We start from the raw sequence: 15,975 nt of genomic DNA on the forward strand, positions 1-15,975 counted from the left end.
CACACACACACACACACACGTGTATACTCTTGGTACTTCAGTATTTCCCTTTAGGTTTTATTGTATTACCAAAGAAAGGGCCAGAGTTTTACTGAACACTCACAAGCTATAACTGAATCATACTGTTAGATATTTAGTTTGTTCCTATGTGTTCTATATTAAAATAAGAACTCAGTGCAAAAAATGAGTATTATATGTATTTTAAGTCAAGAAAACACAGATATCTTACACAACTGACTGTTAGTACCTACCATGAAGAGTCACCAACAAAACGCCAGCAACATAAAGAGCAACAGTTCACTGATTTATTAGATGAACATAGTCAATGAAAACTGTATGATATAAAATAATTTAGGAAATGTTGGGAATTAGCAGCACCATCTGTTACTGAAATATCAAGAAAAATGTCACGTATTTTAAGCAAACACTAGAAGAGGGTAACTATATGTCCTAATGCCACTAACCTGGGAAATGATGGTGTTTTAGGCACACACACCTCCTTCTATGCCAGAGATTTCAGTAAGTACATCAGATGTACTGTTCTAGAAAAATGCTACTGAAGTTAAGAGATACTGCATAGTATAAGTAGACAAGAAGACTAAAATCAGCTACACTGGCATGGCTCAATGCTTTTCCTATGAAATGTTTAGTTATGGATTATGAAATGAGAAATAATATATTTTTAAAAGACACTAATGGTCCCTAGGAAACATTAAGTGGAGCACAGATCACTATGAAAATACATCACTTTTCCAGTTGCTTACTAATTTTCTTTAAAAAGTCATGTGTTCTTCACAAGTGGTGTATATAAGTATGTAATAAGCATTTTAAAAAGTTTAACCATGTTTAAAATCTTAGAGATTCTTCTGCTTTTTCTTCAACATTAGCCCTGTTGTCACATTTCTATGTCAGAGTAAGAGACTGAACTTGTGTAAAGGATACAAATTTACACACATTTTACAGCAACTTATTCCCTACATCTACAAAATTCACATTTATAATACAGGCAAGTACAAGGCCAGGATAAAACTGTTAAATTCCAAAAAGTCAAACAGTATACTCTTTATTTTATCCCCTTAAAAAAAAGTTCAACTTCGGCACCAAGTTTAAAAAGCCCTCGCATCCTAGGTAGAAGTACCCACTTTCCAGGTCCATCTCAGCACACACACACAGTTTTCCGGTGCTGCTGTAGGAGAGGATTTCCCATCTTCTTCTGACCCCTGAGTCTGCGTCGCATGGTCAGTTTGACCGAGTGCCTGCGCTGAGATGCTGCAGGGAGACTCGAAGCCTGGGCCCCAGTACTTCGACTTAAGCCATTTCGTCGGTGCTTCTTCATAAGGGGGCCAGAGTTGGATTCTTCTAATGTCCTCTTAAAATTGGCTGGAGGGGTTCTTTCAACTTCTTGAGCCTTCATCTGACCTGGAGTTGACATCTTTAAATTTTTTTGGTCCATGATGGTATTTGCCGAATTGGTCGGCACCAGGCCAACTGACAGGGCATTAGTCAAAGAATCATGAATCCTTAAAGTCAGGGCTTTTGGACAGTTTTCTTCAAGTGCCTCTGAATCTTTTGAGGTCATCACTACAGTCTGGATACTCCCTCGAGCTGTCTCAGCTGGGACCTCTAAAAATTTCTCTGAGAAGGCATTACTACGAACAAGGGCAGGTATGTGGTCCTTAGAGTTCAGCCTTGGCCATGGATCTTCTTCCAATGACTAGAAAAAGAAAAGGAAAGATAAATAATTGTCCTTAAGTTCAATAAAATGACACACTAAGTTCCTATGATGTTGTTAAGAAAACAAAACCAGGGGCTGGAGAGATGGCTCAGTGGTTAAGAGCATTGCCTGCTCTTCCAAAGGTCCTGAGTTCAATTCCCAGCAACCACATGGTGGCTCACAACCATCTGTAATGAGGTCTGGTGCCCTCTTCTGGTCTGCAGACATACACACAGACAGAATATTGTATATATAATAAATAAATAAATATTTAAAAAAAAAAAGAAAACAAAACCATGGAATACACTCACTTCCTTCACAATGTATTTATTGCACCAAGTTGGGAGAGAGGCAAAGAAAGTAATCAATACAAAGGTAGCAAAGGATGGAGAAGACTCACGTGCTCACAGGTATATCTCAACTACAGCTTGGACCAAGTAAGATACTTCAAGGCTTCAAAACAAGACTCCTTAAAATAGCCTAAAGCGCACACTTTACCAAGCCATTCACACTGTGCCAGATGCAGAAAAGAGCAAAATTACTGCTATTTATATTTTAATTTCTTTATCCAAACTCCATGTTTTCTTTCTTTACTTGCTTACTTTATCTATTTAATGAGGCAGGGTTTTTCTTTTTAACTCCCTGGCTGTCCTAGATCTCACTATGTAGACCAGGTTGGCCTCAAACGAACTCAAAGATCTGCCTGCTTTCATCTCCCTGGTGCAGAGATTAAGTGTGTGTCAACTTTGCCAGCCCAAAATCTATTCTCTTTTTTTGTTTTGTTTTGTTTTGTTTTTCAAGACAGGGTTTCTCTGTAGTTTTGGAGTCTATCCTGGAAATAGCTCTTGTAGATCAGGCTAGCCTCGAACTCAGCACTCAGGGGGCAGAGTTAGGCAAATCTCTGTGAGTTGGAAACCAGCCTGATTTAAAGAGCCAGATCCAGGACAGGCTCTCAAAGCTACAGAAAAACCCTGTCTAAAAATAAATAAATAAATAAAAACCAAAAAACACCAACTTCCTAAATTCTAATTTGTGACTATAATCCGTGTAGGAAATATGAAGTACAAAATTAAATTAAAGCAATTATGTTAAAATGGAAACTCAGATAATAATTTGCCCATCGACTAAGAAAACAGGTCACGAAAGGACCTTAACGAGAATGGCAATAGACTTTTTTTCCCTTTTGTGGAGACAGTCTCACTATGTAGCCTAGAGTCATCTCAAACTCTCCATATGGCCCTTGAAATTGAGAATCCCCCATCTCAGCTTCCCAAACACTAGAATTTCACATGCGTGTCACCATGCCAGGTATGAGTGTATATGCATGTGTATATGCAGTATACGTGTGTGTACATCTCAGTGTGTGAGTGTGGGTGCTTGTGTGAAGATCAGAGAGTAACCTTGCGAGTTGGTCTTGACTTCCACCTCATTTGAGACAGGTCACTTTGTTTTTGTTTCCTGTTGTGTGTGCCAGGCTAGCTGGCCCGGGAGTTTCCAGGGACCCCCATGCTCTGCACTCCATCTCCCCACAGCGGGGATAGGATTACAAATGTTCCCACTATATGTCCAACTTTCACAGGGATTCTGGGAACTCAGACACAAGGCATCCTGCTTGCACATCAAGCATTTTACCCACTGAGACATCTCTCCAGCCCCTCCTTTTCCTTTCCAAGATAGGGTCTTGCTAATATTACCCAAGACACATGCTAAGAAATGTTTGTTGTGACAGCATCTCACTCTGTAGCCCAGTGGTCTCAGACTAGCAGTGATCCTCCTGTCTAAGCCCTCTAAGTTCTAGAATTACAGGAGGCATCACAACATGAGCTGTTAGGGAACAAGAAAGTAATGTACTTTTCCTTGAACCCATGGTCCTTCTACCCCAACTCTCTGAGAGGCACACATAACTGTGCCTGCCTTGGAAAGAAACCTCTAACATGAAATTTCTTTTAAGCAAGCCAAGTGTAAAAGTGCACACCTGTAATGCCAGCACTTAGGAGATGAAGGTAAAACAATCAGTTCACAGCCAGCTTCAGGTATATAAAGAGTTTAAAGGCAGCCTGTGATACAAAAGACCCAATTTCAAAAAAACTAACATCAAACAAACAAAAATTTTGATTTTTAAGTATTATGAGCTGGTGAGATGGTTCAGTATGTAAGGCAAAGATGCTTGCAACATAAGCCTGGCAAACCTAGTTCCATCTCCAGAACCCACATAGAAGCAAGAGGAGAAAAACAACTACACAAAGTTGTCCTCTGACCTCCTCATACACACTGTGACATACACACCCACACAGCAATAAATTTAAAAAGAAGCTAGGCATAGTGGTGCATGGGTTTAATCCCAGCACTTGGGAGGCAGAGACAGGTGGATTTTTGTGAGTTCAAGACCAGGTTGGTCTACAAGTTCCAGGACAGCCAAAACTATACAAAGAAACCTGTTTCAAAAAAACAAACGAAAAGAAAAATAGAGCAAGGGTTAAGGATGCAACTCTGTGGTAAAATGCTTACCTGGGTTTGATACCCAGCCAATGGGGGGAAAAATAACTTGGATCTAAGTTATAAGTCAGCTCAAACTATGAAGGAAGCCTGTGCTCATAGCAATCCAGGAAGCTAAGACATTAGGGCCATAAGTCCCATTAAGTCAAGGCCAGCCCAAAGTAATGACTTGGTATATAACTTAGCAGTGGAGTGCTGGTCTCGAACTCACAGAGATCCGCCTGCCTCTGCCTCCCGAGTGCTGGGATTAAAGGCGTGCGCCACCATAGCCCGGCGGGAAAGGAATTCTTTCAAGAAATAAATTATATAGCAAAGATACATCATTTTCTTGAACTTCATTCAAATCCAAAATTCTATTTTAATTAACTAGAGATGGTTGTAGATAACTGTAATCCCAGCACTTGGGAGGTGAAGGAAAGAGGACCAGGAATTCAAGCTATACAACCAGCCTGAGGTCACCAAGGACAACAGGAGACCTAGTCCCAAAAATAAACAGAGGAGTGATGGTAGTGCACGCCTTTAATCCCAGCATTCAGGAAGCAGAGACGGCAGATCTCTACACATTCAAGGTCAGCCTGATCTACAGAGTGAGTTCCAGGACAGCTAGGGCTACACACAAAAACTATCTCAAATAAATAAATATATAAAATGAATACTTGGTCTCCAACTGGAAGAACTGTTTGGGAAGAATTAGGAAGTATGATCTTGTTGGGGAATGTGTGTCACCAAAGACAGATTTTGAAGTTTCAAAAGACCTGAGAGACTCCCAGTACTCTCTTGGTTATGAATCCAGATGTGAGCTCTCAGGGCAGGGCCGACAAATGGCGCAGCAGTTAAGAGCACTGTCTATTTTTTCCACAGGTCCTGAGTTCAAGTCCCAGTAACCACTCGCAACCATCTATAATGAGATCTGGTGCCCTCTTATGGCATGTAGGCATACATGTAGACAGAACATTGTATACATAATAAATAAATAAATCTTAAAGAGTACTTGTGTTTCCAGAGGACCCAGATTCAATTCCTAATACCCACACAGCAGCTCACAACTATCCATACTTCCACTCCTGGGAATCCAATGCTCTTTTCTAACCTTTGAAGGCACCAGGCATGCACAGGGTGAACAGACATACATTCAAGCAAAACACTCATACACATAGACTCTAACCCTCTGAAACTCTTAGCCAAATTAAATATTTTATAAGTTCTTTATAAGTTGTCTTGATCATGGTGTTTTATCAGCAATAGAAAAGTAAGTAACACACACACACACACACACACTCTAAGCATGAATTTTATGTAATACTAATGTAACTTTCAAACTGTAGAAACTGACTGGGGAAATCTCAGGCAGTAAAGTATTCCTTGTATTAGGTATTAGGACATGAGTTTGATCCCCAACATGTAAAAAGCTAGACATGGTGGCACATGGTTGTAATCCCAGGCTGAGAAGGTACTTGCTGACCAGCCAGTCTAAACTTTTTGGTTGAGCTCCAGGTCCCAGGAAGACCTCAACTCAGAAAACTAGATGGCATCTAAGGAAAGACAAAAGGTTGCTCTCTGGCCTACACATTTAAACACACATACACATACCCCAGTAGCACCGAATACGTTGACTGGTGGTGTAGAACTTGGGGAGGGAGTCATCACACAGGTTTCTTGGCTGTTATAAGTAGGGCTATCAGTCAGGTTCAGAAAGAGCTCATCTTCATTGGTGAAGTTCCCCTGATTGTCTACTCCTGGAGAGATGCAGATTACAATGGCACTCGTGTTATCTGCACGGAGCATACGCTGCCTCCAGCGGCCAAGCGCTCGATTCACAAGCATTTTGGCACAGGACTGGCCTTGCTCACCCTATATTTAAAAGAACAAGGAGAAGGAAGAACATTAACTCTCATTAATTTACCAATACATACATACCAAATGAAAAACCTAGGTGGATCTGGTGAGATGTCTCAATGGGAAAAGGTGTCTGTCACCAAGTCTAATGACTCAACTTCTCCAGTTCAGTCTCCTAGACCCAAAGGTAGGAGGGACCAGCTCCCCTTCAAGCTGCTCTCTGACAAACACACACAGACAACAACATGCATAAACACAACAAAACAAAATGTAAAAAATGCTTTTATTAAAAACAATGCTAAGGCCGGGCGGTGGTGGCGCACGCCTTTAATCCCAGCACTCGGGAGGCAGAGGCAGGCGGATCTCAGTGAGTTCGAGACCAGCCTGGTCTACAAGAGCTAGTTCCAGGACAGGCTCCAAAACCACAGAGAAACCCTGTCTCGAAAAAACCAAAAAAAAAAAAAAAAAAAAAAAAAAACAATGCTAAGTATGACCAAATAAGTAAATAAAATTCAATTCTCAAACACTATCCAAGCTCTATAATCATGTTAAAATAATGCATCTGTAAATTTAAAAAATAAAATAAGGTTGACAGAGCACACTTTTAATCCCAGCACTCCAAGAAAGAGACAGGCAGATCTCTGAGTTTGAAGCCAGCCTGATAAGTTCTAGGACAGCCAGGGCTATAGAGACCCAGCCTAAAAAATTTAAAATAATAATAATAGTAATAATAATAATAATAATAATAATAATAAGAAGAAGAAGAAGAAGAAGAAGAAGAAAGATCTTATCTTGTGGTTAAATTTGACACACGTGTGCCAGAGTAATGGTACAAGCCTCTAATCTCAGCCCTGGAAAGGCTAAAAAGGAGGTTTCTACCAGGCTGGAATATAAAGAGAGACCAACCTGAAAATAAACAGCAACAAGTGTTGATTCTTGTAGTTTTATCTCTTTAATCAAGAAATTTGGTCTTGTCTAACTTTAGGAAAGTTACAGAGAAGTCTTTTTTTTTTTTTTAAAGGACTGAGTGTTCCAACAGAGAAGTCATCTTTATTTTTTTTTTTTTTTTTTTTTTTTTTTTTTTTTTTTTAAACATTTATTTATTTATGTATACAATATTCTGTCTGTGTGTATGTCTGCAGGCCAGAAGAGAGCACCAGACCTCTTTACAGGTGGTTGTGAGCCACCATGTGGTTGCCGGGAATTGAACTCAGGACCTTTGGAAGAGCAGGCAATGCTCTTAACCACTGAGCCATCTCTCCAGCCCCCGAGAAGTCATCTTTAAAAGCAAGTAAATTATTATAAATATAATTAACAAATAAGACAATTAGGCACCGGGCAGTGGTGGCACATGACTTTAATTGCAGCATTCAGGAGGCAGAGGCAGGTGGATCTCTGTGAGTTCGAGAACAGCCTGGACTACAAGAGCTAGGTCCAGGACAGGCTCCAAAGCTACAGAGAAACCCTATCTTGGAAAATCAAAAAACAAAACAAAACAAAAACAAACAAACAAAAAAAAGGGCAAATAGGCATGGTAGAAAAAATGCTGCAGGAGCCAATTTTCTAAAAAAGGAGCTTCTGAGCCCACCATGGTGACATGTTCCAGCAGTACCAGACTCAGAAAACAGTAGGGAAATCACTGGTGCCCAAGAACAGGCACCCACACTGATAACTCACAGCCCACAACATCCTGGAGCTCACTGTGTAGCCAAGGCTGGCCTGGAACTGGCAGTCTTCCTGCCTCATATCCCAGGTATTATGATTATAGATGCTCAACACTACACTCAGAAGTGGTTTTAATGTGGAATTATCATGAGTTTTGAGTTACAGAAACATTTTATGAACCATAAAAGAAAAACCACTCCTATTAAATTCCTGTACACCATTTGGGAAAAGGATTCTAATTTCAGTGATAAAAAGGAGAAACATGCATAATGGGGCACACCTGTAATCCTACCACTTAGGAATGAAGACAGGAGGGTCAGGAGTGCCAGGCCAGCCTCAGCTCTGAGTCTGAAACCAGACTGAGCTACAATGGAGGTTATCTCAAAAAATCCAAACCAGGCCAAAAATCCCAGCAACTCAAGAGGCAAAGGCAGGTGAATCAGTTCGAGTTCAAGGCTAGCCTGGTCTATAAAAGGTAGAAAAAAGTGATAAGACTGACTAAGGGCTGCGCCAGTGTTCACCGATAACTCCTGGGTTCCCAAACTCTGCAGGACACAGGGTTCACCACTGCACCACCAGCGATAAGAAGGACTCACTGTGATGAATTCCTTTGCCTTTCACTTTTTCAGAAGATCTGTTCTACTTCCCAGCAAAGCTGCATGGAGAAAAACAATCCACACAGCTTTTTTCTTTTCTGAGACTGGGTCTCTCTCTATAGCTCTGGAACTCACTATGTCTACCAGGCTGCCTGTCTCCCCAGTGCTGGAATAAAGTCATGCACCAGCACCGCCCCACAAGTTATCTCATCTTTGTTATCCAATAACCACTAACTGCAAAACACTAAGTCTCTGGGCAATAAAAATGGATTTCAACAACACTTAGCTTTAACTAACTCACAATTTGATGAGATTAAGATTTATACAGTCTCTTTGATTTCCTTATTAGGTGCTGGGGATTGAACACGAAGCATGGTAGTGTATGCATGTAATCCTAACTATCAGGAAGGTAAGGCAGAAGGATTAATTCCAAAATTAGAGCCAAATTTTAGGTCAACCTTATCAATTTAGGAAAGACCCTATCTCAGTAAAGTTTTAAAAAAAAAAAAACCAATAAAACAAAAAAACACTGGAGGGTTAACGCACTTGCCTAGCATCTGTTACATTCTGAATCCAAACCTTGTGCCGGAGGACAAACTGAAGAGGCCTAACATAACATCAGTGCAGCCATGACAGGCTGCAAACTAACAATACTGGGACTAGACCTCTCTATTACAATAACCAGGAAGAGCCACAAACTGTACCCTATGGGTGACCAATCAGAGTTGAGACAAACGAGTACTAGATGCTCCAGAACATTAGGAATAGCTTACCTAACTTGTACATAGGTTGCTAATTTCCTTACAGCAACACCAGTACCAATCCCTGTTTGATATGACTTTTGTCACCTCACTCAGGAGTTCAACCCCCATCTGAATTCAGAATTCCCTTCCCCTTCCCCATCCTTTACTCCTTAAAAACCCTGCCATAGCTGAGCTCAGTGCTCTCCCTGATCCAGCTGTGTCAGAAAGGACAGAGAGCCCAGGCTCAAGCTTGTAATAAAGGCTCTTTGATTTTGCATACAAACTTGGACTCCTGGTGGTCTCTGGGGGAGCTCATGAAGTGAGCATAACAAAAAAACACTCTACACATTATACTAAACAAATACTAGATTAAAAAGGTGCTGTGGTATATGATCATACTCGTAGAAAATATCCAAAGTAGACAAGTACACAGAAACAAAAAAACCTGGTGGTTGAAAGGTATATGGGAAAAGGAAAACAGTCACTGTAAATGGTTATGAGGTTTGTTCAGAAAAAAATGATGAGACACAAGACAAACATCCTAGGCTAGACTCCCCACCATGAACAACATAACCCAAACACTTCATCAAACCACTGAGTCACTTCTCACCATTAAGTATTTTTTCTCCTCTTGGTCTTGGCACATGGAAATGGCATCTTGAGGTGGAATCATATTCCAAAGTCCATCACTTCCCAGGATAATATACTTGTGCTTCTGGGGGTCAAGAGTGTGAACACTTGTGTCTGGTTCAGGTGATACCACAAACTTACCACTGAAGAAATCATAGCTCCACAAGTCACCTGGATGAAGGAGCAGAAGGTACAGTTATTACTTTCAAGGTAAGAGTGTCACATTGGCAGAATCCCCAGGTCTATTCCAATAGGTGCAGAACAGCACTGATAATATTCAAAACCCATGTAAACATACTAGGGACAAGAGAATTCCCTCACCATGCTGAAAAACTAGCATGGGGATTTGCAGCAAACATCTTCCTTAACCTTTAAGTAGTGCTAAGGAAAAATGCAAGATGAACTAAGCAGTATCAGAATATCCCATGGTTTCTCTCTTTCGTGGTTCCTAGGTTTTAAGCAAGTACATAACATCAGGTATTTACGGAAGAAAATTAGAAATAAAACTGTCTAGGGAAGAAAACAATGGGGACTAATGAGAAAGGGAGCATGAAGAATGCCGGTAAGAGGGTATGGGAGACAATTAGCTCAAAGTACAGACATACTTAAATAAAAACTACCTTAGGCTGGTGGCGGTGGTGGTGGTGCACGCCTTTACCACAGCACTTGGGAGGCAGAGGTAGGTTGATCTCTGTGAGTTCAAGGCCACCCTGGTCTACAGAGTGAATTCCAAACCAACCTGGGCTATGCTGAGAAACCCTGGTTTTTTTGTTTTTTTTTTTTTAAAAAAAAAACCAGACAGGCAGACAAACAAATAAATATGACTTTCTGTAACCCAGCACTAGGTACAATTTCTATACCAGTGAAAAAACTTTAAAATAAAAACAATGCCATGGGGTAAAGATATACATCAGAAACCAGAGAGCTTGTTGCACATATGCAAAGACCTGGGTGTGATCCCTAGAAACAGAGGTAAATAATTAAGTATATACTTATTAACTCTTTTAAGCACAACAAAAAAAGGACACTATGCCTTAACTGCCACTTCTATTATGCTGGAATTCCTTCTCAGCCCAGCAGGATAATAAAAAATACAGATAGATTGAATAGGAGAAAATTATTCATGGGTAACTTCACTTTTACTGAGAACACCAAATAAATTATTTGTTTATGAATGGTTATCTTTTCTCAGCCCACTTCCTCCCTTTTTAATTAAAAGAAATTTAATATGGACAATACAGATTTAATAGGCACTAGGCCAGTGAGATAGTTCAATCACTAAGGGTGATCGCTGCCACACCTGACAACCTGAGTTTTATCCCTGGGACCCACACAGTGGAAGGACAGAACTGACTCTCAAAAGTTGTCCTTTGACCTCCACATGTGTGCTGTGGCATGCATTGCACATATACAAATACATAAATAATTTTTTTCTAAGTTTTTCAAGACAGGGTTTCTCAGTAGCTATGAAGCCTGTCCTGGAACTCACTCTGTAGACCACACTGGCCTCAAACTCACCGAGATCCAACTGCCTCTGCCTCCCGAGTGCTGGGATTAAAGGTGTGCGCTACCACCACCTGGCTAAATTTTTTTTATAAGAATGAGCATTAGGAAGACAGAAAGCAGGGGTTGGAGAGATGTCTCAGTAGTTAAGAGCACACTGGCTGCTCTTACAGAGGATTACAGTTCAATTCCCATATCCACATGGCAGTTCACACCCATCAGTAACTCCCGTCTCATGGGATCTGGAACCCTCAGCTGGCTTCTAAGGGCACTGCATGTATACATGGTACACAGACATACCTGCAAGGAAAACACCTACACACAAAATTTTTTAAATGAAAAAAAAAATTAAAGCAGACTACAAAACAGGCTTGTTCTGGGCCATATCATGCCAGGCATAATGACACACGCCTTTAATTCTAGCACTCAAGAGGCAGAATCAGGCAGATCTCAGTGAGTTCAAGACCAGCCTAGTTCACAGAGTGAGGCCCAGGACAGCCAGGGCTACACTGAGAAACTCTATCTTGAAAAATCAAAAAAATAAAAAATAAAATAAATTGCCGGGCTGTGGTGGCTCACGCCTTTAATCCCAACAATCGGGAGGCAAAGCAGGTGGATTTTGAGTTCGAGGCCAGCCTGAACTAAGAGAGCTAGTTCCAGAACAGCTAGGGTTGTTACACAAGAGAAAATAAAAAGGAAAAAAGAACGAAAAAGCGCATTATGCACCCAACACACAGAAGACAGGCTTCTTATGATTGATCTAAAAAGTATTTGAGACAATGTTTCCGATTACTTAAAATTCATTAGTAAAAATCCCTGGAGTCGGGGCTGGAGAGATGGCTCAGAGGTTAAGAGCATTGCCTGCTCTTCCAAAGGTCCTGAGTTCAATTCCCAGCAACCACATGGTGGCTCACAACCATCTGTAATGGGGTCTAGTGCCCTCTTCTGGCCTTCGAGCATACACACAGACAGAATATTGTATACATATAAATAAATATTTTTTTAAAAAAATCCCTGGAGTCTGAATTTAAGCTCATCACAAGTCATACTTCTAGCCAGTTCCCTAATTGAATCACAGAATATCATTTCTGTAGTTCAGAGGAGGATCCTCCCGCATTGGTGCTGGTTGCCAACTGGGTGGTCATTTCCCCTTTTCCCTCAGCAGAGGGTGCTGAAAGGGCTCCAGGAGCAGTCTCTCTGGTTCCAGAGAGCTCTTCTTTGCTTGATTCTGTGTGTGGCACCTGACAGCTAAGCTAGCAAGTCCACAGAAAACAGCAAATGTTAGATCTTCAACCAACTTCCCACAAACTGTCCTCCACCCTGTGGCTAACCTATCACGAGGTTCCCAATACCTGCTTCAGTGATCTATTCCCAAAACTACAATCAACATAACTTGTTAGGACATAAATCTTGAAGCCCATCATGGTGAAGAATCAATGATTATACTACTAACACTTGTGAAGTAGAGGCAGGAGAATCAAGAGTTTAGGCTAGCTCAGTCACACGGCCAATTCTCCAACTTAACCTGTACTATATGAGACTCAACCTTAAAAACAAAAAACAAAAAAGGAAGGGGGGGGGAATCAAAAACAGAAAAATGAGTCAATGAGATGATTTGGTCGTTAAAAGCACTTGCCACCAAGTCTGACTTCCTGAACTAAATCCCCAGCACCCACATGATGGAGGAAATTTTGGGGAGATGTTCTCTAACCTGTTTGAGAGCATTATGGCACGTGTGCACCTACTCTTCACCCCTCAGTCCCTACATATCATGAGTACACAGTTGAGGGATGGTGTTAGATACACAACTCTGTAAATGTACACAACATATCCTTCTGTCTCTTGTTGTGCTAGGTGTTGAACCCAAGACCTAGGTCAGGTCAAGGAAGTGTTCAACTTCTGTGAAACTTTTCCCTCTTTTTTTTTATTTGCTTGTTTGTTTCTTATTGTTTTTGAGATAATATCTTAAAGACACTGGTCTTGAACTCACAGCCTCCTGGCTACACTTCCCGAGTGAAAAGGACAGCTGAGATATAAGTAGTTAACAGCCCAGTTCTTCATGCAAACAATCACTTGATGAATGTCCTTCTCCCTCCTTAGCTCAGCAGGATAAAGATCTTGTCCTTATTGTACTTCATACACACAGCACTAAATAGTTATCTGTTCAGAGACATCTGGCATAGTTGAGTGGTTAAGAACACTTGTCTGGTATGTGTAAGGTTCAATCTAGCACTGAAAAGAACAACAAACTACTCAGGAATAACTGATGTGTCTCCTATGTGGTGGGGTGATGTGTGGGGGATCAAACTTTGGGCCTTGGACATGTTAGGAGAGCAATCTACAACTAGTATATAGTTCCAGTTCCCAATGCATTACTTATTTTCGGAGTGGGGAGGGGCTGAAGCAGGTCTCACTGGGCTGGCCTCAAACATATCTCCTGGTCTCAGCCTCCATAAATGCTGAAACTAGAAGTATCATACCTACCTCCTGATTTTGAAATTATTATGATCAAGGCACACATAACAGTTTTATTATATGATGATAACTCAAGACTTATCAACTAAAATGGCAAAAATTAGTTGGGTGTAACCCAAAGAAAGAGGCAGGAAGAGTCAAGTCAAGACTAGAATATAAATAAAGTCAAGTCAATGTAAGTTCAGGGGAGATTGTAAATTCAAGGCCAGAGGTTTTCATCCTGTGAGTCCTGACCCCATTAGGCCTGCACGACCCTTTCACAGCAGTTGCATATCAGACATCCTGATTATCAGATGTTTGATTAGGATTCAGAACAGTAGCAAAATTAGTTATGCAGTAACAATGAAAATAATTTTACGGTTGAGGTCACCACAACGTGGGGAACTGTAGTAACGGGTTGCAAGATTAGGGAAGTTGAAAACCACTGCTCTACAGCTTTCTAGGGCTTCATAGCAAGACACTGTCTCAACATACAAAAGTTGCAGATGTGTCTAGGCTTGAACACATCTAATCTCAATTCTCAGGAATCAGAAGCAGGGGGATGAGAACAAAAGGAGGCAATGAGGATGACTACAAACAAAATACACTATACACAGTGATAAAATTGTCAAAAATAAGGTTAAAAAATAAGACAAAGGCAGGTGGTAGTGATGGCCCTTAATCCCAGCACTCAAGGGGCAGAGACAGGAGGATCTCTGTGAGTTCAAGACCAGCCTGGTCTATAACACAAGTTCCAGGACAATCAGACCTGTTACACAGAGAAATCCTGTCTCTAAAAAAAACAAAAGACCAAGAAGACCTATCACCTAGATTCAATTTTGACACTTTTCCCTACTTGTTTAGTCAACATCCTCACCTGTATTTGGTATTTTCTACACGATGATCATTTTGACTAGAGTAAAATGAGATTTCAATGCAGTTTTGATTCACATTTCTCTTATACTAGTGAAGTTGAATGTTTTTCCATATGTATAGCCACTGTGTCAGTTGTTTATAAACATGTTCTCCATTCAATTTAGTTGGGTATGTGTACACGTGTGTGGGGATATACATGTGCCATGAGATGCACATGGAGATCTGAGAACAACTTGAGGGAGGGGGGCACTCTCTCCAACCACATGGAACCCAGAGATCAAAGTCAGGTATCAGGTATAATGAAAAGCATCTTTAACCTTTAGTTAGTATTTTTGAGTTTTGGAGACAGAATCTCACTATGTAGTTCTAGCTAACCAGGAGCTCACTGACCAGGCTAGTCTCAAACTTGAAGAATCCTCCTCCCTCTGCTTTCTGACCACTGGGATTACGGGCATGAGCCACCACATTATGCTCATGATAGTATTTACCTGTAATATAATTGCTTATTAAGTGAGGCAGGGTCCCAGCCAACATGAAACTCCAAGTAGACCAGGCTGGCCTGAACTCACCAAGTTCTACCTAACTTCACCTCCTTTAAAGGCACAAGCCACTTCAACCAGACTATCATTTCTCTAGACTTTTAAAAATCTAGACTGAGCTTACTATTCTTGGGCAGAATAGTACATAAAGGATACCATGTCCTTCTCATCATGGGAGACATGGAACAGTCAACTATCCCTTATAGTTTTTTATTATCTAGTCTCAAAATCACAATACTTTCAGTGTGCCTGTGTTTTGACTGCAACTTATGTCTACCTCACCAACTGAAGCCTTTTTGTTCACTTTTGAGACAGTCTGTCTTGTATGCCAACAGACTTGAATCAAGCTCATTATGTAATTAAAGATGACTTTGAACTTCTGATCCTTTTGGGAGGTGTATGAACCATAACACCTGGTTTACTCAGTACTGGGATCAAACTCTGGGTTTTGAATGTGTTAGGCAGACACTCTAGCAACTGAACCACATTTCAGCCCAGCACTTTGACAACTCCTGATAGACTATACAATCTTCCCCAGGTCAGGATCCATGCCTGAAATATTTTTCACATAACCAGCCCTTTCCTTTCTTTCAAGATACAGCTAAAATAATACTCCCTAAAAGTGGCATTTCAGTCACATTGTGTAAAGAACTTTTCCCTTTCTAAATTCTTCTTTATTGCACCACCGTTTCTTTCATTCAAGGAACCTTCCTACTCTAAAGTCACTCCATCTACTACTACTTCATGGCCTACTGTAACTCCCTAACTACCTGGCATTATTCTGTGACAACAGCCTGACTAACTGCATTACACTTCCAAAGCCTACCAAAACACCAGACACTGGGGTACTCGGGTACCTACTTCAGAAATAAATTGTTATTTTATCATCTTTAACTTTACATGCATTGGTGTTTGCCTGTGTG

At 40.8% G+C, this 15,975-nt stretch overlaps 1 protein-coding gene across 1 annotated transcript in view; it reads right to left on the bottom strand.

The window, feature by feature from the left end:
• Nucleotides 1-283: 283 nt before the first annotated feature.
• Ppm1d (protein phosphatase, Mg2+/Mn2+ dependent 1D) overlaps nt 284-15,975 on the bottom strand; it is a 38,719-nt gene continuing 23,027 nt past the window's right edge. Inside the window, exons 4-6 of the mRNA XM_041665816.1 lie at nt 9,661-9,851; nt 5,801-6,061; nt 284-1,714 (exon numbers count right to left, since the gene is read on the bottom strand). Coding sequence (XP_041521750.1) covers nt 1,157-1,714; nt 5,801-6,061; nt 9,661-9,851 — 1,010 coding nt within the window. The 3' untranslated portion in view covers nt 284-1,156. The remainder of the gene's footprint in view (nt 1,715-5,800; nt 6,062-9,660; nt 9,852-15,975) is intronic.

The sequence above is a fragment of the Microtus oregoni genome, unplaced genomic scaffold (assembly GCF_018167655.1).
Source record: "Microtus oregoni isolate MIOR12 unplaced genomic scaffold, Mior012 000015F_ref0000493, whole genome shotgun sequence".
Classification (NCBI taxonomy): domain Eukaryota; kingdom Metazoa; phylum Chordata; class Mammalia; order Rodentia; family Cricetidae; genus Microtus; species Microtus oregoni.